This window comes from Microcebus murinus, chromosome 4 (assembly GCF_040939455.1).
Source record: "Microcebus murinus isolate Inina chromosome 4, M.murinus_Inina_mat1.0, whole genome shotgun sequence".
Classification (NCBI taxonomy): domain Eukaryota; kingdom Metazoa; phylum Chordata; class Mammalia; order Primates; family Cheirogaleidae; genus Microcebus; species Microcebus murinus.
In genome coordinates this window covers 17,001,145-17,027,540 of record NC_134107.1, presented here as the reverse complement: position 1 = coordinate 17,027,540, position 26,396 = coordinate 17,001,145, and the positions used below count along the sequence as shown (strand labels likewise).

The 26,396-nt window shown below is 52.8% G+C and overlaps 2 protein-coding genes across 2 annotated transcripts; one reads left to right on the top strand and one right to left on the bottom strand.

Moving 5' to 3' along the window:
- Window positions 1–1,456: 1,456 nt before the first annotated feature.
- Window positions 1,457–12,234, top strand: SMTNL1 (smoothelin like 1). Its single transcript, XM_012749984.3, has 8 exons — window positions 1,457–1,547; window positions 5,334–6,022; window positions 6,287–6,419; window positions 6,530–6,581; window positions 7,635–7,787; window positions 7,982–8,096; window positions 8,262–8,413; window positions 11,960–12,234. The coding sequence occupies exons 2-8, from the start codon at window positions 5,336–5,338 to the stop codon at window positions 12,102–12,104; spliced, it is 1,437 nt and encodes a 478-aa protein (XP_012605438.2). The 5' UTR covers window positions 1,457–1,547; window positions 5,334–5,335; the 3' UTR covers window positions 12,105–12,234.
- Window positions 12,235–13,646: 1,412 nt separating this feature from the next.
- UBE2L6 (ubiquitin conjugating enzyme E2 L6) lies at window positions 13,647–25,640 on the bottom strand. Its single transcript, XM_012749971.3, has 4 exons — window positions 25,299–25,640; window positions 22,067–22,162; window positions 16,508–16,694; window positions 13,647–14,517 (listed from the first exon to the last, which is right to left on the bottom strand). The coding sequence occupies exons 1-4, from the start codon at window positions 25,323–25,325 to the stop codon at window positions 14,366–14,368; spliced, it is 462 nt and encodes a 153-aa protein (XP_012605425.1). The 5' UTR covers window positions 25,326–25,640; the 3' UTR covers window positions 13,647–14,365.
- Between the last annotated feature and the right edge of the window lie 756 nt (window positions 25,641–26,396).

Below are 26,396 nucleotides of genomic sequence, written 5' to 3'. Positions count from 1 at the left end.
AAGAGAATTTTTAATGAGTGATGCCATGACCTGCTGCTGGTTTGCAGTTTTCAATATCTAATCACAGGCCGGGCGTGGTGGCTCATGCCTGTAATCCTAGCATTCTGGGAGGCCGAGGCGGGCGGATCGCTTGAGGTCAGGAGTTCAAAACCAGCCTGAGCAAGAGCGAGACCCTGTCTCTACTATAAATAGAAAGAAATTAATTGGCCAACTAAAATATATATATATATATATATATATATATATATATATATATATATAGAAAAAATGAGCCAGGCATGGTGGCGCATGCCTGTAGTCCCAGCTACTCGGAAGGCTGAGGCAGGAGGATTGCTTGAGCCCAGGAGTTTGAGGTTGCTGTGAGCTAGGGTGATGCCACAGCACTCTACCCTGGGTAAAGAGTGAGACTCTGTCTCAAAAAAAAAAAAAATTTAATGACAGTAGGACCAGAGGAGATATGAATTTAAAGCAATAAAAGGACAGCAAGCCAGAGAGATACATGGAAGAACTCACCAATCTTTGGCAGATAAAGTCTGGATGGGAGAAGGAGACATAATACTAGAGGCAGCCAGAAACCATTAATTAATATCGGACGGTTGGACCCTTGGTCCCCAAATCTGGCTGCACGAAAAGGTCTCTCAGATCATCCCAGGCATAGGCCCCCAAGATCCTATTACATATTTCTGTTAATTAATTAGTTAATTAATTCAACATGTATTTATTGAGCACCCAATACAAAGCAGATGATTTGCTAGGTCCTGGGCTTAGCTTTTTTCTGAGCAAAATTTCAATTCAGCACAAAAATGTGTCCGGAGCCTACTGTGTACTCATCACTTCAGCTCAAAATAGAACTTAGGAGATTTGTATTTTCCAGACTCCGAGTCTGGTGGTCCATCAGCTCGCCCCATTATTCTTGCCCTCTGTGCCCCTCCCCTCTCCAAACCTCTCTGTCCAGTGTCAGCCCTGTGGCACATGCCCTGTGCACTGGCAGCTGCCCCATTCGCCCTCCTCAGCCCACCCTTAAGCAGCTGCTTTTGTCTGAGGAAGAGGAAAAGGGGCGAGTAAAAGAACATGGCAGGGGCAGCGTGGAGGGAACACGGGAGGCCTCGCCGGGGCTCTGGATGGGCAGGAAAGGCCAGAGCCCTGGGACATGCTCCAAATGGCCCCTCGTGCTCCAAATGGTTGTTGGGGTCCCCAGGGACAGGAGAGCACATTGGGAAGAAAGGTGACCACAGGACAGATGCTGTTAGGGTCAGGGAGGGAGGGACGTGCTGTGATTGAAAGGTGCCACCTGTCAGATCTTCATGGGAAATCCGAGCCTCCCAGTCTAGGGGAAAGTGTTGTACCAACTGGGCAGTAAACAATGCTCTTCAGGCGCCCAAGCCTCTTGAGGTGGGGGTGGGGTGGGGTGGGAGGGGGAGGGAAGCGGAAGGCGGGACCAAAGAGCTGGGGGCTAGAGGCCGCTGGGGCTTAAAGGCAGCTGGGAGTGAGGCCCGCTCAGCTGGAGGAAGGAGACAGCTCCCAAGCCCCAGGCAGAGGCCCCACAGGTAGGAGAAGCCCTGGGCCCTTCTAAGAGTCTGCTCCCCATTTGCCAACCCCCACTCTCACCACCCAAGGGAAGAGCCTCCAAGGAGGGGTCCCCAATTGGAGAAATCCAGGCTCCTTCCTAATTTTCTCCACCACTATGTCAACCCTCGTTAGATGCCTGGGCGCCCAGCCGTGGGGAGCTGGGCAAACTTGAGATCACCTACAGAGAAGCCTGCAGGTGGCCCTCCATGAGGAGGACTGCACAGGGGGAGAGGGGCCCTTGGGAGTCTCCAGAGTCCAGTTGGGTTGGTAGGCAGACTCTCGGCCTTAAGGCCACATGTGGCCTTCTAGGTCCTTAAGTGTGGCCTTTTGACTGAATCCAAATTTTAAAGAACAAATCCATTTATTAAAAGGGGCCGGCAGGACTCGCTGGCTCACACGTGTAATCCTAGCACTCTGGGAGACCAGAGGCTGAGGTGGGAGATTGCTCTGTCTCAAAAAAAAAAAAAAAAGAGAGAGAGGATGCAAAAGAGAAAGATGAATCTTTTCTTGACTCCCATGGTGCTTAAAAAAGAATAATATTAAAATCAGGAGGCCACAGGGTCCCCACCCCTGCTAAGCAGTTGAGAGTGGCTTCTCCAAGGCAGGGTCCCTGGCTGGGGTAGGGGGAAGACAGACCAGGCAGCAGGAGGTGGGGGAGGCATCACAGAAGCATCTAGAAAGAGCGTAGTCTGCGCTGCGCTCCTCGGGGCTTGGAACTTGGGCCTGGGTCCTTTTCCTCCCCGTCTGCCAGGAGAAACAGGAAGAGAGAGACTGCTGTCTGCAGTGCTGCTTTGGACACAAAACAGGGATGGTACGGAGGCTTCCTGGGGAAGGAAGAAGGAAGGAAAGCAGAGAGCAAGGAGGGAAGGTGGGGGTGGAGAAACTTTGCCGAAGGGCCTACTGTGCACCTAGAAGAAAGAGGAACTCCTCAGCCACATCTGACTGCCCTTCCCACCCAGTGCGGTGGCCCCACTCTGGTCTGGGGCCTGTGGGGGGACCCTGGGCTGAGGAGAGAGTGGGAGCTGACCTTTGGTATGGGCTCCGGACTGGGAGTCAGGAGACCTGGGTTCTAGATACGGCTGGGCCATTTGTCCTATAACTTTAATTAAGGGACCTCAACTCCCTGAGCCTCAATGACACCTACTCCAAAGGGTCAGAGCAGGGAGCGACGGAGAGCAAGCAGACACCGCAGTGTATGCTGTAAACGCTGGAGAATTGTGAACGTGCAGGGTTGGGCGGGTAGCAGCACCCTGGTTTCCCAGCTTTCTGAGCTTCCTCGCTCCTTGTCTATTTGTGACAAGCCTGGAGGGTGTTGTGTGTGTGTGTGTGCATGCGTGTGCATGTGTGTGTGTGTGTAGGCACCTGCCCTTCCCCGCCAATACCCTAAGCGTGTGGTGTATAGAGTGTAGACGGAGGGAAAGAGGGTTGGAGCACTGAGCTATGCCTTAGCCAAATACAGCCACATTTTGAGGTATAAAAAGGGCTTGCTATCATCTCACTGGCATTCAGTTCTCTCTGCCTTGTCTCACCAATGCATGCCCTCAAGGCCGGGTCAGGGCCTTACCCTGGCATAGGGCTGGGCATGGCCAATCCCCACGACACGAGCTGAAGGTACTGAGAGCTGCCTCTGTGCCAGGCACGCCTCCAGATACTTCCTATGCATGGGCTCCCTTGACCCTCCACTGTTCCTATGGGTGGGGACCTATTTTTATCTGCAGAAATCAGAACACAGAGGCGTATGGAGCTTGCTCAAGGTCACACAATCAGTAAACAGTGGGAGCTGGGATCCCATCACAGGAAGACCCCAGAATCAATGATCTTTACCGCTGTTGCACGCCAACTTCCAAATAAGAGTGGAGAGTAGGAAGAGAAGGATTTGTGTGGACCATTCAGCCTGCATTTGCCATGCTTTCTTCTGTTGAACCCTACTGCCCTCTATATTTCTATAGAGGGCAGTAGATGCTTCTCAGGAAAAACAAAGCAAAAAGAAAAGCAAAGGGAGGAAAAAAAAAACCCATGGCCAAATAGGTTTGGGGGACAAGTGAGTTAAATGAAGTTCAAACAAAGTTGAGGTTTCTTTACTAGGTAGTATCTGAAATCTACTTAAGTGCTAATGACGTTATATGTCTGTAAGAGGCTAAAGAGTAGGCTGTTTGGGGAACAACTTTGGCCAGAGAATATATCTTCCTTCTACCCCTACAAGAACCCCTATTCATGTCATAGGAGACCCCAGTTTTCCCTGGAACACGGTGGGGAAGCCTGACCTAGATGAACACTGTAATTGTCCGTGGGAACTGAGGCCCGGAGAGGGAAAGGGACTTGTTTAGGTCTCAGAGTGGGACTAGAAGCTGGGGGACAAGGCCAGCTCCATGACCTCCTGCTGTCTGCTGATGTGCATTCCATCCACCCCTCAGACCCATTTCCCCCCTTACTTTTCTACATCACTGGAGCTGCTGGACCACAAAGGGGCTCTGGCAGGAGGCATGGAATTGGAGGATACTGTGAGTGTTTTACAAATGCCAGTCTGCTTCTTAGGCAATGGTGGGGACACTTAATCCAGGGATGCCGGGACTCTGGTCTGGGACAGTAGACCTGAGTGCGTGGCAGGAACAGAGCCCTGTCCCTTGTCTGCCTATCTTCCTCCTCCCATCCTCTGTCCCAAGTATCCAGGTGCCCTGGGTACTATCACCAAGAAAGATGGTGCTGCCAAGGGTAGGAGGTATTTTTAGCCAGTGACAGGAGTGTCCACTTTTCTTGCTATCTGAGTCATACCCTGTGAGCCCTATTTGGGGATTGTTTTCTTTGTAATTAGACCCCCAAGAAGGGCAGGGGGATAAAGGAGCTGGCCCTGTCCCCTCACCCACCTGTTTTTGTAGATCCTACAGTATACACAGTACTTAAATAGGAAACTCCAAGTTAAGGTGTCATAATCTCCCCCACAACCCCCAGGGACAGTGAGAGGATCAGACTGCCTGGCAGAGAGAGTCAAGGGAGAGTGTGGTTCTATTCTTCACCGAAGGACACTCTTCCTTGCCCAGGGCCAGCTTTTCTGAGAAGCACAGGCTGGCAGGCCTGGCGGGGATCCAGAGCACAGCTGGCCCAGGGGTTCCCAAATTTCAGGCATTTTTACACCACCTCTGTGATTTAGCTACATCAGTACCACCTGTACTCTACTTTCCTGAAAGCCTTCCTTTGAATTAACTTATTTTTAAATTCAATAAATGTATTTTTAGAAGACACTATATCATTGCTGGAAATGGAAACTCGATATCACTTGCCAGAAATAGAAAGTAACCGTACATATAAATAGGATGGAAACAAACAGTGTCATCCAATTCTAGGTAGACAGTCCTGCCTGCTTTAGGCTCTAGGTGGAGAGGAGCAATTAATTATTCCTTAGGTGCTCAGGTCGCTAGTATCGAAGTGTGACTGCCTCATGGGCTTAATCCGAAAGAGGCAAAATCATGGAAAAGGCATTCTGTGATTCAATGTCCTTTAAAGCCAAGGCCAGAACCTACAGAGGGACGTTAGATGACACCATCCAACATCAAGTCAGCACAGCCCAACTGCCCCACCTTTAGGGAAGCTGATTTCTGCCCTTCATGCGACCACAGGGGAAGTGGATGTTTGGGTCCCATGTCCATGTAGTGGGGGAACCAGGACTGGACCATGGACCTCCTGACTCCCCAGCCCAAGCTCTCAGAGGCCGGGTCCTCACCGCATGCTGGGCTGGGGCATGACCAGGCCTCCTTGTCTCCTTCTAGAGATGGAGCAGAAGGAGGAGAAGCCCCCTGAGGATGGGAGCCCTGTGTCCCCCACCACAGAGAACCCAGGGACGCCAGGAGCTGGAGTCCCTGCAGAGGAGACCAAGGGCACGGCTGGGAAGACCACCAACAAGGAGCCTCCAGACGGGACGGGAAAGCAGGAAAAAGCCCCAGTCGAGGATGGCATTTCAGCGGAAGCAAATGGGTTAGATGAGGTCAAGGTGGAAGCCCAGAGGGAGGCTGGTGGGAGAGAGGATGCCAAGGCTGAACTTACAAGGGAGGATGGCGCAAAGGAAGAGCCCACAGCGGCTTCCCAGGAGATAACAGACAGGAAAGAAGAGAGCAAGTCTGAAGCCAAGGAGGCTGAGGCGAAAGAGGAGAGCGCGCTGGCCCCCGAGAAGCAGAAGGCTGATGCGAAAGAGGCCAAGGCTGACTCTGGGGAGAGAGCCGGTGCCAATGACAAAGATAAGCCTGAACCCAAGGAGGCCAGTGGGGAGGAGGTGGCCAAGGCAGCCCCTCAGGAGAACAACTGCAAGATGGAGGAGCCCACCGTCGAACCCCAGGAGAAAGCTGCCGACAAAGAGGCCACGACTGAATCTCAGAAGGCTGCTGTGAACGACGAGGCTAAGGCCGAACCTCAGGAGGCCGGTGGAGAAGAGGAGGCCAGAAGTGATGCCAAGGAGGACGTGGTGAGTGGGCAGAAGAAAGGAAAGAGGACCCCCGCCCAGAGCTGTAAGGTCTCCTGCTGCCCAGGAAGCAAGCCCCCCTGCTTTATTCCCTTGGGAAAGTCCGGTCTTCCTCCCGCTGCGATCAAGAGCCTGGTGAGGGGAAGGTGGGCACCAGGGAATGAGCACGGTGGCCCCAGGCTGCCTTCCAGATCTTTCTGAGGTCCTCACAAAGCCAGGGCAGGTGCTTGTGTGACTGTGAGCCCACACAGACCACGTTCGTTCCAGGAGCCAGGCAGTCCCAACGGAGAGCAGGAGCAGGACGTGGACAAAGAGCCAGAGGGAGGGGCAGGGGTGACTCCCAGCTCCCCCGAGGAGTGGCCTGAGAGCCCCACGGAGGAGGGCCACGGCCTCAGCCCAGGTGAGTGACAGCCCAGAGCCCATGGAGTGCTGCAGGGGCTACCCTGGGGGAGCGGGCTGAAGGAGCACGTCACAGACAGCCCCACTCCCAGCCTCCTGTTCCTCCTCCAGATGGGTTGGGTCCAGGCTCCACAGCTTCTGGAGAGACCAGTCCTTCAGCCAGGTAACGTCACACTCGGGGGCTCCAGCCCCATCTCCCCTACCTCCTGCTCCCTTCAAAGTCCACCATCACCTCAGCCTGCACCTCCCCTAGCTCCTGATTTCAAGGTATTCCAGGATTCCTGGCATTCAGCCTCCTAACCCAGGTCAGAGCCAGGAAACCAAAGGAGCCATAGGCAGAAGGGAGCGTGGAGGACACCTGGTCCCCGTCTCTCGCCATGGCTGAAGTCTCCTCTTCATCATCCCTGGCCCTTCATGGGAGCTCCTTACCTTGCAGCTCGGCATGTTGCCATGGTGCCAGCGTCATCCATAAGAGAATGATCAGACCCAAGCCTTAGTTTGGACAATGGCTGTGCCACTTACCAGCTGTGTGACCTTGGCCATGTCATTTAACCTCTTCTTATCTGTGAAGTGGGCATAACAATCGTTTCTACCTCCTAGGATTATTGGGAGGCTTCAGTGATGTAATGAGTGCAGAGCACTTCAGCATGGTGCCTGGTGGTGCCTGGTGGGTGCTGGTTAAACTGATAGTCTTCTGCTTGCCATTGCACAGCTTTAGTCATTGGAAGAATCTTCCTTTATATTGAGCTGAAACCCACCTCCTTGTCCCCTTATTTATGGAAAGATAACCAGTGAATATTCACTGAGTATCCACGCTTACTTTCTTACTTGCTTTACACTCACTTTCTTACCAGACCTTAGAACCACCTTGTCAGGTGGGTATTCTTATCCCCATTTTACAGATAAGGAAGCTGAGGCTCAGAGAAGTGATGTGACAGTCCCACGATCACACAGCAAATAAGAGGCAAAGCCAGGATCCAGATTCAGGTCAGACCCCAGACATGTCCTAGCCCTGCCCACACGTCCTCGCCAGACCACATGATCCCCAAAGCTACACTGGGCCCCGTTATCCCTCCCCAACATGTTCCCAGTGCTGGGCACAGGTAAATGTATGCTGACCGTAGGTGCCACAGCTGCAGCGATCCCACAGGCCCACCCCTGTGTCCCATGGTGCTGGTCCCAGCCCCTCTCACGCTTCTCTGGACTCTCCACATAGTGAATCTTCACCCAGTGAGGTGCCCCAGAGCCCCCCGGAGCCCCCTCCCACGGAGAAGAAGGAGAAGGCACCAGAGCGCAGGGTGTCAGCCCCTGCCCGGCCCAGGGGCGCCCGAGCACAGAACCGTAAAGCCATCGTGGACAAGTTTGGCGGGTAGGAAGCCAGGGAGGAGCTGGGCTGGGCTCTCCCTAGGAACCATGGGTTGGTGGGAGGGGGGCCTGAGTGTCGGTGGGGACAGCCCAGGCCAAGGCAGGAGGACTGACATCTGGGGGCTGGGCTCCACCCAGTGGGGCCCTTCATGGCCTCCTGCCTGTCTGGCCGGGCCCTGTAACCCTCTCCCCTCACAGGGCAGCCTCGGGCCCCACAGCCCTGTTCCGGAACACTAAGGCAGCCGGGGCAGCCATTGGTGGTGTCAAGAACATGCTTTTAGAGTGGTGCCGGGCCATGACAAGACACTATGAGGTGGGCATGGGACAGGGACGCATGGGTAGGCAGAGATCCAGGGTGGCAGTGCTGGGGAGGGTCTGAGTAGTGCGAACCCCAATGGGTGAGAGCGTGGGAACGGGGCCACACCCAGGCCCCTGGCTGAGGCTCACCGTGGCCTCCTCTGTGTCCCGCCTGCCGCAGCACGTGGACATCCAGAACTTCTCCTCCAGCTGGAGCAGCGGCATGGCCTTCTGCGCCCTCATCCACAAGTTCTTCCCGGACGCCTTTGACTATGCTGAGCTCGACCCCACGAAGCGTCGGCACAACTTCACCCTGGCCTTCAACACAGCAGAGTAAGCTGCAGCCATGCACTGGCAGAGCCAGACGGGAGCTGGGGGCCCCCAGGATGAGGGCGGGAGTCACAGGGTTGGGGGAGAGCGGGACAGTCACATGGATGCTGGTGCCACACATTCATGCATCCAACAGATATTTTTTGAGCACCAGGCACCGTTTCATTCCTTGGGGGTACAGCAGTGGGTAAAACAGACAAACTCCCCCGCTCACCCATGGCTCATGTTCTAAAGGGCGAGACCAATCATAAACACACAGAGACGTGACATGTAATGTCAGGTGGTGACAGGACCATAGGGAAAATGCAGCCAGGGTAAGGACAGAGGAGAGGCAGGCCTGCCGTTTTAGATAGGGGGGCTGCAGAGATCTGGGCTCAGACTCTGACTCTGCCATTTATCAGCTGTGTGATCTTTGACGAACTCCTTTACCTCTCTGAGCCTCCATATTCTGATTTCTAAAATGGGCATGATGGTTCCTCTTTTGCTGGGTGATTGTGAGAATCAAGTACAATAATTAAGTTCCTATATCTAGGAACCAGCCCACGGTAAGCACTTCAGAAAATCTTAGCTGCTGTTACTATATTAAAATGAATGCTATCACGGTTGTTATACTCACTTTGCAGCCTGGAGGGGAGTTATTGCTGAGGTCAGGGGTGGTGGTAGCTGGAGAAAGGGCGGGATACTATTATAGAAAGGCAGGAGGGGTGTGAGCAAGAGTGTGGGTTCCTCATTTCCTCCCAGACCTCTGGCCCAAGCAGAAACCTGAGAGGCAAAGATGTGGGTGCCTGGGCGGTGGCTGAGGGGGAGGTGCTTCCATCACCTAAGCGCCAAAGCCAGCCTTAGCCAGAGGCCACGAATCTACTGGGGCTCCCTGCGGTGAATGTCCCCTGATGGCCTGAGGGCTCACAGGAGCTCAGCTTTGCGGCAGGCATCGGGGAGGGACCCAGAGATGCTGGACCCAGAGATTCTCAGCTGCCTGGTAGGCAGGGCCGCACACAGGTGCGGCCAATGAGAGCGACTCTGAGGCCCTGGGAGGGACAGCTGAGCGCAGTTCCTTAGCCCTGGGACAGGGAGCCAGTGCACGGGGATGTTAGGGCACTCTGGTCTGGCAGGCCCCGCCCTCTGTCCTAGTCCAGGCCTGGCCGGCAGCCTGCAGGGAAGCCTGCATGTCCACATTGGCAGATGAGAGATCAGCATTGATCCAAGCTTTTCACGTTTTTTCCAGCAGATTGCCTCAAACAAAACATGAAGTGAATGTGCGACATATGAAACAGATTAAAGGGAGACCTTTTTAGATTGGGAGGAGCTCAGCGCCCAAGCCCCCCTTCCCAGGATGGCCCCCGAGGCGTGTCCACAAGGCCCAGGACACCAAGGATGCCATAAACCATCAGGCTCAATGCCTCAGAGGGTCCCTTCCAGTTTCGCATTATCCTCCCAAGGGATGGGGTGGGTGCCCTGCAGGGGGACGAGGGCTGGGGAGCACCTGTCCTGCCGTGGGCTCAGGAACACCTGTAATGACAGCAAGCCCACCACTCCAGTGACTCGGTGTGCACGTTCTGCTCGGAGCTTTTCTTAAATCACCTCGTTCGATCCTCACAACAGTCCCATAGTGTGGACACAGGCCGAGAGGTTACATTATTTTCCAGCTCACAGAGGAGGGCTGTGGCAGGACCAGGGTTTGGAGGTGAAACTCCTAGTCTAGACGTAAAGCTCTAAGTGAACATCGGAAGGACGCGCAGCTCTGCCTTGACCTTGTGTCCCGGGCCTGTAGGGCACCGGCCGCTGTCCTGCTCCCGTGGCTGCCTGGCCTCTGGTGCCAAGCTGGGCAGAGCCACAGGATGCGGGAGGAAGACAGGCTGACCGGAGGCATCAGGTAGCAAAAAGCGAAGGAGGTAATGGGGATGTGTGGGGATGGAGGCGGAGAGTAGAAGTGAGGTGCTTGGGTTCGAATCCTGCCTCTTCCTTCCTAGCTCTGTGACCCTCAGCAGCTGAATGAACCTCTCTGGAAGCCTCATATCACAGGGGTTTGGTGCGAAGATTGTGTAAAGTAAGGGGTGTCTGCTGCAGCCATCACACTCCACTACCCCGTTCTAGAACTCTCTTCTGATTCCCGCAGAGTCCTGGGATGAAGTGGGAGGGAGTGGCCAATGCCAGAGCCCCCAGTGGGCTCCTTGCGAAGCTCGGGGAGCCCTCCTCCACTCCCCAGGCTCAGTGGGCATGAAGGCTTTGCCTTTCCCACGTCGGGGACAGCACCCGGACCCGTGGGCTGAGCCCACTGCCGTGGCTGCAGGGAGTGTGCACCATCCTCCCAAGTCCCCAGTCTGTGCCCCTCCCCCGGCTCCCAGGCCAGCCCAGCGTGGGTTTCCACGCAGCCAACTCAGCCCCAACAGAGCCCTCTTTTCTCCCACTCAAGCACCACGGCCAGCTTCGGCAGGCTGGGACTGCTGAGACCTGGCTTGAGTGCAAGGACACCAGGGGCGTCAGGCAGGCCTGGGGCTGAGCCCCGGCTGTGTCACTCACTTTGACCTTGGGCGAACCACCAAAACCCTCTGAGTCTCCAGTTCCTCTTCTGCTGGCGGAGGATGGAAGGGAGGAGTAGATGAGACCGTCTGAGGGGATGTCTCTGATGAAGCACCTGGCATGTGGCAGTGAGGCCCCAACAGTGATCAGCTCGGATTATCGGCCTCAGCAAAGCCAAGAGTGACACACAGCCCCAAAGGGCAGCTGGGGCGCAGGGGATGAAGACTTGCTGCTAAACGCCACACAGCTCCTCAGACACACCAAGCACTCCTGCCCTGGGGCCTTTGCACACGCTCTTTCCTCTTCCTGGACTCCTTTCCCCTAGATACGCACATGACTTACTTTCTCTAAGAGGCCTTCCCTGAGCACCCTATTAAGACGTACCAGATCCCTCCTCTGACATACGCACATACCCTGTCTCCCTTCCCTGCCAGGTTTTCTCCTTAGCACCTCTCACCATCTGACACACTGTCTCCTTTTTGCAGTGATTACTATCTGTCTCAGTGCCATGGGAGTGGGGAAGTTTGGGTTTTGTTCACTGCTGAATTCCCAGAGCCTAGAAAGTACCTGGCACACAGCAACTCTCAATGAACCCACGGAGATGGAACGAATGACACTTTGGGAGCTGCAGCTGCAAACCAGCTCTCTGGCTAGGATTTGGTTTCTGCCCTTTAAATTCTTCCTGAGGGGCCTGGCCTAACAGGAGCTCCCTGGTCCCCAAGGACAGATACACGTGCAAGTGAAAGGGCTGGGTTAATGCAGAACCAGAGACTAGAGGGTCTGCAAGTGAGGACACACAGAGTAGTGGAAACATGGGCTCTCGAGTCAGACATAGCTGGGTTTGGGTCTTAACTCCGCTGGGGCCTCAGTTATCTCATCTGTACAACAGGATGGTTGGCTCGGATGATCTCCCAGCTCCAACACATGATTCTGTGGGCTTCATCCTTGCTGGGCTGCCCCCACCCATGCCTTTGGTTCCCACAGCCTTCACCTTTGACCCTCTGCCCCCCACCCCACTCCGCCCCGCAGGAAACTGGCCGACTGTGCCCAGCTGCTGGAGGTGGATGACATGGTGCGGCTGGCAGTGCCCGACTCCAAGTGTGTCTATACCTACATCCAGGAGCTCTATCGCAGCCTGGTGCAGAAAGGCCTGGTGAAGACCAAGAAGAAATAGGGAGCTGACTGGCCCTGTGCGCAGGGTGTCCAGATCACCAGCCACGGCCTGGAGCCGCGCTCCTGCTCCGCAGTGGCCGCAGAGCCGGGGCTCGGCCAGGGGCAGGTGGCGCTGGTCTTAACTGCATTAAAAGTACTTTTGTAAAATCCTGTCTGGTCCCTCAGTGTTCTCTGCGTGGGAAACTGTGTACTCTGGGCTGATAAATCCTGGCCACAAGGGCTTCCTCACCTGATGCGACTTCGTAGTAACTGTGCAACCTGTTCGGGAAAGGACAATAGCCCGGGTCCCCTTGCTAGCCATCTATGTGATGTTGGGCCACACAGCTAACCTCTCTGAGCCTCGGTTTACAGTCTGAATGGGGGATAATGGGAGTTCCAACCTCACGGAGGTGTTGTGAGGGTTAAATAAGACAACGAAATGGGCAAAAAGCTTCACCCGGTGCCTCCCACATTAAGTGTTCAATGAGTGGTTGCCAAACATAAAAAACAAACTTAAATTTCGCGCCACTGGCACTTTTCCCAATTATCTTCTCCTCTTTCCAGATTAGGGAACCCAAGGGCAGGAGCTGGGGTAGAAGATTCTCTAGAAATCTCACCCAGGCCAGGCACGGTGGCTCACACCTGTAATCCTAGTACTCTGGGAGGCCGAGGCGAGAAGATCGCTCGAGGTCAGGAGTTTGCGACCAGCCTGAGCAAGAGTGAGACCCCGTCTCTACTAAAAATAGAAAGAAATTAATTGGCCAACTAAAAATATATAGAAAAAATCAGCTGGGCATGGTGGTGCATGCCTGTAGTCCCAGCTACTTGGGAAGCTGAGGCAGAAGGATCGCCTGAGCCCAGGAGTTGGAGGTTGCTGTGAGCCAGGCTGATGCCACAGAACCCTAGCCGGGGCAACAGAGTGAGACTGTCTCAAAACAAAACAAAACAAAAAAAAACAAAAAAAAAAACCTCACCCAAACTGGCTGACTCCCTTGACTCACAGATGCCTCCCATTCTGTCTCTGAAAGTCCAGCGCCTTTCCAGTAGCTTCCAACAATCACAATCAGAAAGTTCTTTCAGGTGAGGTCAATCCCTCCAACTCCGGCTGAAGACTTGGCTTGTTTCTGTTTTTATCTTGTTCATCACAGATGAACCCCTGGGCTGATTTACAATTTGCAGCTAACGCCAGTCTGGCTTTATCAGCCATTTGGGGCATGTGTGCTGATGAGAGCAGCTCATAAAAACGAAAACACAAAACACACCCCAGGCAGCTTAGCTCACCTGCAGGAGGTGTGGGCTCTGCCCTGCTTGGCAGAGTGGACCCAGCAATCCACTGGAATGCTCTGTGCCTTGGCTGTCTCATCTACAAACTGAGGATGTTCCCCGTGGACCTTCTGAAGGCTCCTCTGGCCAAGGATGGCCGTTCTCTCTCGGCCAGCACCCCCTGCAGTGTCTGGGGACCGTCTCCAAGGAAAGCAGAGTCACACCTTTCATTACTAGATAGCAGCTCACTCCCCAGCCCATCCCCTCATCGAGGACTCCGAGGACTCCGACTCCGCTGAACTCTGGGATTCACCTGTGACTTTAATGGCAGGCAAGCACATGGTTTGTGGGCCCCCCCAACCCTGGAATGGATGCATACACCTCACAGCCTGAGACGTGGTCCTTAGGAACTGGCGACCCAAAGGGAGAGAAAGCGAGTGGTTTCGAAACATATAGTCAGAGTTCTGGGATGGAAGTTAGATTCTTCACACTATGATTCATCAGTGGAGAATAAAAGGTTTAGCACCTAAATCTGAACACGCCTAGCAGTCGTTGGGCTGATTTTAATCACACGGTCAACATGGGACCCTCCAGGTGCCTCCCCCACTAAGATTTCCCCACTGCCCCCCGCCCCTCAATGCCTGGGCCTGGGGGGATTCTGCTTGCCTGCTGGGCTGCATCCCCAGCAAGCTGGCCTGAGGGCCCCTCTAAGATGGGCAGCTGGGGAACGGCCTGTACCTCTGCAAACCTAACTCCCCTGGCTCTAGGGAAGGCAAGAGGGGTGGGAGGGTGCACCTGTGGCCAGGTGAGCCTGGGAGTGAGTCCACCTACAACACACGTACCCATGGCCCCCTCCCTCCGCCACACACACACACACACACACACACATAAACTCACGATTAACAACCCAAGGAGGAAAAATGCACAGGGAAGGGGCCATAAAGGGGCTCTCGCCCCAGTCCACGAGGTGTGTCCATCCACCATGCAGAAGATCCAGCGCAGTGAGGGGTCAGAACCAAGTTATTTGGGCCGGTCCACTCCAAATCGGAGGGTGAACTCCTCCGCGTTCCTTCTGAACAGCTCTGGATTCTGCGTCAGCAGGTCAGCGAGTTCCACCCGCAGGGGCTCCCCCAGGTTCGGCTTATTCACCAGCATGTTGAGGGCCTCCAAGACTGGGGAGAGAGGCCAGGTGGGGGCGTCAGGGCAGAGGGAAAAAAAACCCGGAAGGAGGAGAGGACTGCCCATTCCCAGATCCCTCGAAAAGGTTCCACCTCTTAGGATGACTCTACAGCCAAATCAAATGTCCCCCTCGTTCTTGGCTGACCATACCCAAAGCCATGACTGGTCATATCAGTGGTTCTCAAACAACTAGTTCCACGGCTTCAGAGAAGCTTCTTAACATGGAAGTAACTGAGATAAGTGGGGTTTCTGAGTCTTGCCCCCATTCCAACAAGAACCACTCTGTTTTTGTTATAGTGAGATTCCAAATAAACTTTTTTTTTTTTTCATGAGCTGTCCTCCAGAGCCATTTAAGGGTCATCAAAATGAACTTTGATTTGGACAGAAGGGCTCTAAGGCCGAAGACTGAAAACCACCACACCTCACGGCCCTTCATCTTTCACAGATGCCCATCACGCTGGGCACGTGCACACACGCACACGCGCATGTACAGCTCCGAGTGAGAGCGCTCCACAGACCCCCGAAGCTTGTCCACTCCTCTGTCCCCCCCTCGCTCCCCCACCCCTGCCACCCCAGGGATCCCTGTCTCGGGGCTTAGAGCTCCTGAGCTGGTCCAGACGCAGGGCAGCGCACTGATGAAGCCACAGGCTCTAGAGCTGCAGTGTCCACCATGGTAGCCTCGAGCCACACGGGGACATCTAAAGTTAAATCAGGCCAGGCGCGGTGGCTCACGCCTGTAATCCTAGCTCTCTGGGAGGCCGAGGCGGGCGGATTTTTCGAGGTCAGGAGTTTGAAACCAGCCTGAGCAAGAACAAGACCCCGTCTCTACTAAAAATAGAAAGAAATTAATTGGCCAACTAATGTATATAGAAAAAATCAGCTGGGCATGGTGGCGCATGCCTGTAGTTGCAACTACTCAGGAGGCTGAGGCAGGAGGATCGCTTGAGCCCAGGAGTTTGAGGTTGCTGTGAGCTGGGCTGATGCCATGGCACTCACTCTAGCCTGGGCAACAAAGCGAGACCCTGTCTCAAAAACAAATAAATAAATAAAGTTAAATTAATTAAAATGAAATACAGTGAAGAATTCGGTGCCTCACTAGCCACACGCGGCTGGTGACTGCAGTTCAGCTGTGGAGCATTCCCATTGCTGCGGGAAGTTCTGCTGGCTGCTCTCCCAGCCGTATGACCTTAGGCGACCACTTCACCTGTCATATGCCTCAGTGTCCCTGTCTATTAAACGGGGCAAATGGCCAGGTGAGGTGGGAGGCCGAGGCGGGAGGATCGCTCAAGGTCAGGAGTTCAAAACCAGCCTGAGCAAGAGTGAGACCCGTATCTACTAAAACAGAAAGAAATTAATTGGCCAACTAAGAATATATAGAAAAAATCAGCTGGGCATGGTGGTGCATGCCTGTAGTCCCAGCTGCTTGGGAGGCTGAGGCAGGAGAATCCCTTGAGTCCAGGAGTTTGAGGTTGCTGTGAGCTAGGCTGACGCCATGGCACTCTGGCAAGGGCAACAGAGTGAGACTCTGTCTCAAAAAAAAAAAAAAAAAAAAAAAAACCAGGGTTACTGATAGCATTACAGTTACGTGATGGGTATTATCATTATTAGGCCACCCCCCTCCGTGGCCATTTAGTGCACTGAGTCCCAGAAAGGAACAGCAACTTGCCCCAAGTCCACAGATGGAGCAGCAAGCCACGCCTTTGCCCCTAGCAGCCAAACTGCCTCTCTTTCCCACAGACCGTGGCAAAGTTCCTCTGTCACACCTGCCCAGGTGTAGGAACAGAGGCAGGAGCAAGTCAGCCCGTCTAGGATCACAGGAAGCATCCTTCTATCTGATGGTAAGTTCAGCTGAGACTCGCAATTTTCATCTCTTCTCTTTTGGGTTTTTATAAGTCGAAATAAGCCCCATAACCTCCATCCAGTAACCCCCGCCACCCCCGAGCCCAGGATCAGCCCCTGCCCCCAGGCGAGGCCCAGCCGTACCTTGGCAGGTCTTGGTGCAAGGCTTCCAGTTCTCGTTGCTGATGATGGGCAGGCAAACCTGGCCATTCTCGTCCACGTTGGGGTGGTAGATCTTGGTTGTGAAATTTACCTTGGGGGGCTTGAACGGATACTCCTCAGGGAAGCTGATGCGCAGGTTGAAGGCCTTAAGGTGGTAGGGAGGTTGGTCCTGTGCAGAGAGAAGGGGTCAAGCTATCATCTGCGTTTCCTCCCCCTGCCCCCATCCCAGGGTCCCAGGCACCCTCTGGTCCACTGTCGGGAAGAATCAGGAGCAGGGATATTCCTGGCACCTGCGTCATGAATTAGCAGAAGGGTGGAATCACTGAAGAAGGTAGAGAAGCCTGTTCCTACTTCTGCTGTGTGGCCACAGGCCAGCCATCTCCCATCTCTGGGCCTCAGTTTCCTCATTTGAAAAATGGGTAAAGATGGACTACATGAGCTCTAAGGACCATCCAGGTTTTAAAGACTGTCAGAGAATTCCGGAAGAGGAAAAGACCAGAACATCCTCTCTTCGAGAGCTGTTAGCAAGTTCAGGAGAACATCATCATTGGGGACGAAGAGATGGAGAGAACGAGGAAATCCTGAGAATGCAGGGGCTTGGGAAAGTCAAACGGCGAGGCCACTGTGGGAAACTATACAGTAGTTTCTCAAAAATGAAACGCAGCATTATCATATGACCCAGCAATCCCACTCTGGGAGACACTCGAAAGACTGAAAGCAACACAAACAGGCATCCGTTAGCCAGCGATCACAGGAGCACTATTCACGACAGCCAGAAGGTGAAAGCAAACCAAGTGTCCATCAGTGGATTAATAGATAAACAAAGTGCAGCATCCACAGACAATGAAATGTTATTCAGCCTCAAACAGGAATGAATTCTGACACATGCTACAACATGGATGAACCTTGAAGACATTATGTTAATGCGATAAGCCAGACCAAAAATAAAGACATAGACTGTATGATGCCCACTTATGTGAGGTCCCTAGAATAGTCAAATGCATAATATAAAATAGAAAAGTAAGGCCTGGCGCAGTGGCTCAGGCCTGTAATCCTAGCACTGTGGGAGGCCGAGGCGGGAGGATCACTCGAGGTCAGGAGTTCGAGACCAGCCTGAGCAAGAGTGAGACCCCCCCATCTCTACTAAAAATAGAAAGAAATTAATAATATATAGAAATATTATTATTCTAATAATATTCTATATTAAAAATATATAGAAAAAATTATCCGGGCATGGTGGCGCATGCCTGTAGTCCCAGCTACTTGGGAGGCTGAGGCAGGAGGATTGCTTGAGCCCAAGAGCTTGAGGTTGCTGTGAGCCAGGCTGACGCCATGGTACTCTAGCCAGGGCAACAGAGTGAGACTCTGTCTAAATAAAAAATAAATAAATAAATAATAGAAAAGTAGTCACCAGGGGCGAGAGGGCAATGGGGAGTTACTGTTGAATGGGTAGAGTTTCCGTTTAGGGGCATGAAAAGTTCTAGAGAGGGATGGTGGTGCTGGTTGCACAACGATGTAAATGTACTTAATGCCACTGCACTGTACACTCAAAAATGGCTGGGATGGTAAATTCTGTTATGTGTATTTTACTAGGGTTTAAAAAAAAAAGTCAAACTCAGGGGCTGAAATGACTGCGGGGCTGGGAGCTGCCAGGAGCCATTAGAAGACCCTCCAGGCTTCCGGCAAACTGAAGACTTTGCTGAGCACCTATCTGATCTGTGCCGCCCAGTGCTCAGGGCTCGACATGCACGAGCCCGCGCAGCAGAGGGTGGGGCTTACACAGACCCTGGAGCTACCCTGCCTGGGTGTGGATCTTGGCTCTGCCACTCAACAGCTGTGCAGTATTGGACAAGCAACTTAACCTCTCTGTGCTTCCGTATGGGGATAATAGTAGATTTCCTCATAGGGCTCACGTGAGGATTAAATAACTTATCTTATGCCAAGGGCCTGGCACATAGCAAGCACTGCAGGTGTCAGCTACATGGTAAGTATGAAACTCATGACTATTAGTAGCTCTTTTTACAAATGAGAAAACTCAAGCTCAGTGTGTGTAAATAATTTGCCCAGGGCCACAGTGGCTTCACTGGTGGGAGCCCAGTGTTTTTTGTTTTTTTTGAGACAGAGTCTCACTTTGTTGCTCAGGCTAGAGTGAGTGCCGTGGCATCAGCCTAGCTCACAGCAACCTCAAATTCCTGGGCTCAAGTGATCCTCCTGCCTCAGCCTCCCAGGTAGCTGGGACTACAGGCATGTGCCACCATGCCCGGCTAATTTTTTGTATACATGTTTTCAGTTGGCCAATTAATTTCTTTCTATTTTTAGTAGAGACGAGGTCTCACTCTTGGCTCAGGCTGGTTTTGAACTCCTGACCTCGAGCAATCCGCCTGCCTCGGCCTCCCAGAGTGCTAGGATTACAGGCGTGAGCCACCTCGCCCAGCCGAGCCCAGCGCTCTTGACTCTACATCTCCATGTCTCCACTACTCTGCACCCCTAGGAGGGAGGAACCCCAGAACTTGGATGACCCCAATGCAGAGCACAGGGGGCCTTCAGGCTGGTTCCAAAGCACCAAATCTCTTCAGAACCTTTGTTACTAATAAGACAAGGCAAGGAGAGTGAGAATGGCATGTGTCCTTAAACACAGAGCCAACCTTTTCAACAGTTCCTCCACAGAAGGCAAAACGGAGACCATAGTGATCTTGGGTGTGTTGAGATAAGACATGGATGAACTACTGGGCAGATAATGTCTCCGCTATTATGGTCTCAATGATAAGAAAGGGCTGGACCTGTAATGTAAGACAAGGCCAGGGCTGAGGCCTCAGAGCAGGATGGGGGGGTGTTATAGTTTGGATGTTTGCCCCCCCAAAACCTCAGGTTGGAATTTGACCCTCAGCATTGGAGTTGGGGCCTGATGGGAGGTGTTTGGGTTACGGGGGTGGATCTTTTATGAATGGCTAATAGCTTGGTGCTGTCCTTACAGTAATGAGTGAGTTCTCCCTCTAATAGTTCCACCAGAGCTGGTTGTTAGAGAGAGCCTGGTGCCTCCCCTCACTCTTCCCCCGTCTCCTGCCACGTGATGCCCACTCCCCTTCAATGAGTGGAAGCAGCCGGAGTCCTCACACAGGCAGATGCTGGCGCCAAGCTTCTTATACAGCCTGCGGCACCATGAGCCAAATAAACCTCTCTGCTTCTGAAATTACGCAGCCTCAGGCAATCCTTTATAGCAACACTAAGGGGACTAAGACAGAGGGTATCTGTGTGTCCTGCCTGCAGGGGCTTCTTAACAGAGGAAGGGGGCAGCAGGATCCTGAAGCTGAGAGCTCAAGGGACCTGGCCCTGCTCTGCCTGCAGCCTGCTGTGTAACTTTGGGCTTCTCTAGGGCTCAGTTTCCTTGTCTGTAAAATGAAGACATTGGATGGACCGGACAGAGGATTTCATACTGTACTTTAGAGCAGCTGAGAAACTCCTACTGCCTTCTAAGATCTGGGTTAAACAAAGCATTTTGATATTTAAAAGAAGTTTGGGCTGGGCACGGTGGCTCACGCCTGTAATCCTAGCATTCTGGGAGGTCGAGGTGGGTGGATTGCTCGAGGTCGGGAGTTCAAAACCAGCCTGAGCAAGAGTGAGACCCCGTCTGTACTAAAAATAGAAAGAAATTAATTGACTAACTAATATATATAGAAAAAATTAGCTGGGTATGGTGGTGCATGCCTGTAGTCCCAGCTACTTGGGAGGCTGAGGCAGAAGGATTGCTTGAGCCCAGGAGTTTGAGGTTGCTGTGAGCTAGGCTGACACCACGGCACTCTCTCTAGCCTGGGTAACAAAGTGAGACTCTGTCTCAAAAAAAAAAAAAAAAAAAAAAAGGATAAAAGAAGTTTGAAAACCATTCATTTTTCATGGAGTGGTTAAGAGAGAAGACTCTGGAGTCAGCTGAATTCCAGTCCTGCTACCTTATTCTGGGTTACCACAGACGAGTTACTTAACCTCCTTGGTTTCCTTCTCCTCAACCATAAAAGGAAGATGACCTTCCTCATTGTCTGGTTAAAAGGATTCAATATGATCTCATATGTCATGTACTCAAAAGAGCACTTAGTCCATAGGGGACTCTCAAGGAATGGGAACTCTTACTACAAGCTCTAAAAGGCTCATCCAGCTGAAACCTTCCATGACCCAGATGTGACAAGTGGGGCCACCTCAGTGAATTGAAGCTGAGCCTTTGAGGGACAATTTGCTCACCCCAAAGACTTTTCTCCGTTCTCCTTCCCCTGCTGGCCAAACCATCCCCTCCTTTATGGCTTCACCAGCCACCTTCAGGTACCCTTAGCTGGTTATTCTGCAAAAAGCTTTGGTCCTCCAGCCCTGGGACTCTTCCCAACCAGCATGCTTCTTCAGGACCCCTGTATGGCTGGACCACTCTGGGGGCACACCTACCCATCTTGGTCTTACCAACCATTGAGATCCCCTGATTTCATAGTATTCTTCCAAATGTGATTGTTCCCAGGTTTTCCTACCACCCACCTCTTCCTTCTGACCTGCTCCTCCCGCCACTTCATCATCTTAAAGCTGGTCTCATTGGAGATCTAATCAGACCCTGTAGCTCCTTCTAGCATCTTCTTCCCCTGGTACCTGAGCCCAGAACAGATATCCTCACTCCAAGCCAGGTAAGTGAATCGCTTTAACACAGCAGCCCAAGGAATATGATAGAGTCTCCAATGCTGACCTGACTCAAGCCTTTCTCCATTTTCCTGGACTACGGGTCAGGTGGAAGACAAGGTGACACAACCGAGGCCACTGCATTGTCAGTGAGAAGTCCAAATCCTAAATAATAAGATGAATTGCTCTCTTGATATTCCAAACAGCTTTGACTAACAAAAAGCTCGAATGCCTTAATTTTTATTTCCAAGTAACCAAAAGTTGAATATATGAAATTCAATAAATGAATTTCTCGAAGAAGGCATCTTTAGTCACTAATAATTGTATGACAAAGGAGAGATCCTGCATTTTGATTGGTTCTTTGGAATACTGCTTTCAAAGGGAGATTTTTATCAAGATAATATCAAATAACAAATGGAGAAAAATGAGAATGATAGCGATGAAATAACTGTGTTATCATATGTAACAGTAATTTTCTGAAGTAAGACCTTTAAAAGAAAACAAAATACATTTTAGGTTTAGGGGAGCAAATTCTACTAACTGTGGGAACCTGGAAGTTTATCCCTAGCCTTGACAAAGATCCAAGAGATCTTTATTTCTTCTCCTCTTTGATGCTGTTTGCCTGCTGAAGCCTCTATGGTGGCCGTAGTGGCTACTGGTTTGAGGAAGAGGTCTACTACTAAGTCCAAAAGTCTTTTAGCATCTTCATCTAGTCTGCCTAGACCTCCGAAGCAATCAATCCAGAGACAGATCCCTTCCACCAATGATAACCTTCAATGAAAGGACCCTAAGGCAGGAAAAATTCTTGCCTGGTCCTAACCCTCCCTACCCATGCCCCTGGCCTAAGGCAAACCCATGGAAGCCAAAGCCATGATCCCCATGAAAGACACTCACGGGCAGGAGGAGAGCATGCCACACCAGGACATTGGCATCATCGCTGAACAGGTTCCGCAGGTATTGAGGAGGCTTCTTCTGAAGATCTTCCAGCTCCTGCAGAGAGCACAGCAAGTGGCAGTTGGCCTACTACTCCCTACGTCAGCCCCCTTGCACCAGCCGCACGCTGTCCCAGATCTAGAACAGGACATCCCAGGGCCAGCAGCTGGCAAAGCCAAGGCCCCTGTTTACTAAGCACTTAGTATAAATCTGGCATAGCGCTAGGTGCTTTAAGTAAATCACCTGATTTTGGTCATACCACAACTCTGTAGGTACTAGACGTAGGGAAAGATATTCTTCCATATGTTAAAAGTTGGGAGTAAACTCTCTTAGGAACTTTTTTTCTCCTGAAAGCAAAATACTTAACCTCTGTCCTCTTGCCTCCCTCCTAGAAAGTCACTAGGTCCTAATTCCCTCCCTTTCTTCCTTCCTCTCTTCCTCCCATATGCATTGACTGAAAGTCCACAGCAAAGCCATCAGCCCACCTCTTCAAACTCTACCAAACCAGGGCTGGGAAGGGAAATTACTCAGGTAGACCACAGTGGAGAAGAACTCTAGCAAAGAAACAAGGGGACAAGAGTGACTTCCCTTCCTAGAAATGTGGCCCATTCACCTGGACATTACTGAATTCTCCCAACAGCCATTTACTGAGCATCCTCTACTGACGCTTGGCTAGGACAGGGCCCCGGCCTCAAGAACTTCACTGGAGTAACAAAGGAAACAACATGTGTGAATACACAGTAGGGAAGGAGACCGGAAGGGAGCAGGAAGGTTTCACATAAGATGTACACTGTGAGCTGGGCCATGCAGAATGCATAGGAGTCTACCATGCAGAGAAGGGGAGAGACACCAAGGCAGGGGGCCTAGTTAGGGTAAATGTGTTCAGTGTGTCCTGTGCAAAGTTAATAGTTATTACAGGAAAAGAGTTCCATGGTCAAGTATGTTTGGGAAAACTAGGCTAAAGAGGTTTCTTCACTGCAGAACTTCCCAGGGCCTCTGATATGCTATTGTGTATGGTGACTCTTCAAGATGCAAACCCACAGCATGCAGTACTTCTCAAATGTCTGTGATCAAGGAGAACTGCTCCCTTTTGGGGTCCATCTTGAAGGACTACAGTCCTTTTTTGTGGGAGGTAGATAAAAAGACATTCAAGGGTAGATCACATTCCTCTGGAATGGTCAGTGGGTGGAAGCCAGTGATTCTCAGCTTGAGGTGACTTTACCCACAAGGAGACATTTGGCATTATCTAGAAACACTTTTCATTGTCACAAATCGGGGGAATGCTACTGGCATCTGGTGAGTAAAGGCCAGAGATGCTGATAAACATCCTACATAAAATTATCTGGCCCCAAATGTTAATAGCAACAAGGTCGAGAAACCCTTGTGTCAAGAAAGGCCAAGCCCAGTCCACAGTTGGGGGGGAGGGCTTCAACACTGTGGACCATCTGAACTTTCCCTGCCCGCACCCAACATATAAGCACACCTCATTGCCTCCTCCTATCTCTCAGCTTATATTCCATTTCTGACAGCCAACAGATTCCTTCTGGTGACTTCTGCCCAGAGTCTATGGCCTCTCATTTATCTTTACCCCAAACTAGAAGCATCTGTTATTGGAAGTCCTGATTTCAGTGTTGTCTGTGACTCTTTGACAGGAATGAAGCCCAAGGTAGAACAAAGAAGATCTGGAATAGACATTTTCCTGACTTTACTATGACTAGGAACACTTGGACTTTATCTGTGATACTTGAGTTCTGCCAAAACTTTCCCAAAGCCTGAGGAAACTGAAACCCAAGCCAGGACACACAGCTCTTTCCTAATGCCTGCGAGGAAATCACCTGACTTGGATGAACAGAAAATGAGAGAGGCCATTAAAAGAGCCTCTAGGCTAGAACCCCATGAGCCTGGGCTCAAATTTCAGCCCCATCGCTCCCTACGGAATGACCTCAGACAACCAAGTTGTCTTCTTTCAGCCTCAATTTCCTCATCTGTAAAATGGGGGTATATCATTTATCTCACAGAGTTGCTGTGAGAATTAGATGAAAAATAACTGATGAAAACTGCCTGGCATTTAATGGAGCCAGTGTGATAAATACCGGCTCCCCCCTCTTTCCCACTTGGCTGGAAAGACCCTCTGCCTTGTGTTTCTACCAAACAGCAGATTTCAGTTCTGGGCCAAGCCTGCTCTGGGTGCCCCAGTCTGAGACCATTTTCTTCTCAGAGGCTGACAGTAGCAAGCACCCCCTTCTCCCCTCAAGCCTGCCTTTCCTCTCTGCAGATTGAAGGGGCAACTCTTTCTCTTAAGATCAGAGGCGCACTTCTGAGACACACAAAGCCTGGGGGTGCCAGTACCCCCTCGCCGGGGCTTCTCCCCATGTATCTCCATCTCCTGCTACACCCCGTCCTCCAAACACCCTGGGTGTTCCCACCTCCTGGGGGAAATTGCTCCCCCCCCATCCTTCCAGACCTTATTTCAAATTGTGCCCCTAACAGGAATGAAGGCTCAAAGAGGGCAGGATTGTTGTTCATCCCGGTCTCCCCTACTTCCTAGAACAGGGCCAGCCCATGCAGACATTCAACATTTATCGAACCAATGAATACAAGCCACCTACTCCAGGAGGTCTTCCAGGTGAACCTCGGCATCTTTCCCTTCAGAGACTACCCAGGCAATTTTGCCCCCAAATTCTAATCAGCATCCCCTGCTGCTCAGGACTCTAGCAACGTAGGCATCAAATAATGGGATAGGCCATGGGTTATTCCAAGGCAGGGACGTTGCCCTGGTCATCCATAACCCACCCACCCACCACCAGCAGCAGAACGCCTGGCACCGAGATGCCAAGGAACCCTTCCTGAACCTGAGACATGCTCAATTGTTATCGTAAGTTTAAGTTTCCGGCAGGAGGGCAGGAGAAATGAAATTGAAACCAGTTTGAGGGAGCCGGCTCCTCCTCACCCCCAGCGCAGCTCAAGGAGCTAGCGACATCTCCGGCCCCAAAACTCCAGCTCTTGCCCCTCTCGCAGACCCAGTCCTGCTCTGGGGGGCGGGGGTGACAGGGATGCAGCTAGCCCTGGTGCCCAGAAAAATAAATAAATGCGCTCGGAGAACCGCGGAGGAGACGGAGAACCGCGGAGGAGACGGAGGGAGGAGGGGACAGGGAAGGCGGCACGAGAAAGGGCGCATCCCACACGCGGTTACCTTCGCCACTCGCTTGCTCGCCGTCATCTCGGGCCCGAGCGTGTGACACTGACGGACTCCGGCTGGACAGTGCACGACAAGCGGACACGGGGAGCCCCGCCCCGGGGACCCTACGTCCGGAGGCCCAGCCCACGCCCCGCGCCGCCGGCGCGCTCGCTGGGTGGACCTTGTCCCCAGCGCTCGGCAGAGACGCGCAGGCCGCCGAGGAGAGGGCTCTCTGGGCCGCGGCCGGGTCCCCGGCGCCGGGGCTCAGCCCTGGGAACTCGCGCTCTTTGTCGGGAGACCCGGGCGGGCCCTGGAGCGCGCGGCGTCGCCTGGTCCCCGCGGCCCGCTGGGGGGCGCCGTGCACCAGGCTGCGAGCGCGCAGGGGGCGGCGCCGGGTCCGCCCATCCGGGTTCCAGTCCCGGCTGCGCAGGGGGCGGCCGCGCGGGAGAGCCCGGGTCTCCGTCAGTCCCCCCGCCCCACCCTAAATACACGCTCGCCCCGAGTAAGGGATGCTTGCAGCTCCGCGACGGGCGGCTTGGTCAGATGGCGGCCCTAACCCTGCCCCTAGCGCACGCCCGGAGCCCCCGGCCAGTCGGTTCCCTCCGTGAGCCCAGGGCCCTACTTCTAGAAATGGGTGGGGGACGGCGCGGACCACAGGCCCTCCAAGGACCGCTGCCTCGGGCAGTGTGGGGTCCTTTGTGCTGTCCAGCATTCGGTGGCGGACCTGCAACGACGTTCTCCCAGGTTGCTTGGTGCAGAGCACCGCAAGGGGGTGCTTTAGACCTATTCTCCTTCGCTTTGGGGGTTCGGGCGACCATCATCCAGTCCTTTACTAGGCTTAATATTGATTGGTATTTAGTAAGTGCCCACTATATGCCGACTTGGGGAGCAGTTGGCTGGGAGAAGCCCCAGGATGGACTTCAAGAGCCTACTTCAAAGAGAGGCTACTCAGCCTCCCTTATTTTACTCTCTGCCCATTACAGACTGCCGGCCTACTATGTGCCCCCATACACGGCTAGGAGTCTCCACGCCTCCGTGCAAAGGCAGAGAGACCCCAACCCTGAGCTACGTTGCCCAGGCTGGTCTCGAACTCCTATCCTCAAGTGATCCTCC

Bases quoted from the DNA above. Each gene is read 5' to 3' on its own strand.
- SMTNL1 (XM_012749984.3), top strand. From the start codon at position 5,336: ATGGAGCAGAAGGAGGAGAAGCCCCCTGAGGATGGGAGCCCTGTGTCC. The intron at 6,420-6,529 runs GTGAGTGACAGC...TTCCTCCTCCAG, and splicing joins GGGCCACGGCCTCAGCCCAG to ATGGGTTGGGTCCAGGCTCC. The intron at 8,414-11,959 runs GTAAGCTGCAGC...TCCGCCCCGCAG, and splicing joins CTGGCCTTCAACACAGCAGA to GAAACTGGCCGACTGTGCCC.
- UBE2L6 (XM_012749971.3), bottom strand. From the start codon at position 25,325: ATGACGGCGAGCAAGCGAGTGGCGAAG. The intron at 16,695-22,066 runs GTGAGTGTCTTT...CTCTCTGCACAG, and splicing joins GGCATGCTCTCCTCCTGCCC to GACCAACCTCCCTACCACCT. The intron at 14,518-16,507 runs GTACGGCTGGGC...CTCTCTCCCCAG, and splicing joins TTGCACCAAGACCTGCCAAG to TCTTGGAGGCCCTCAACATG.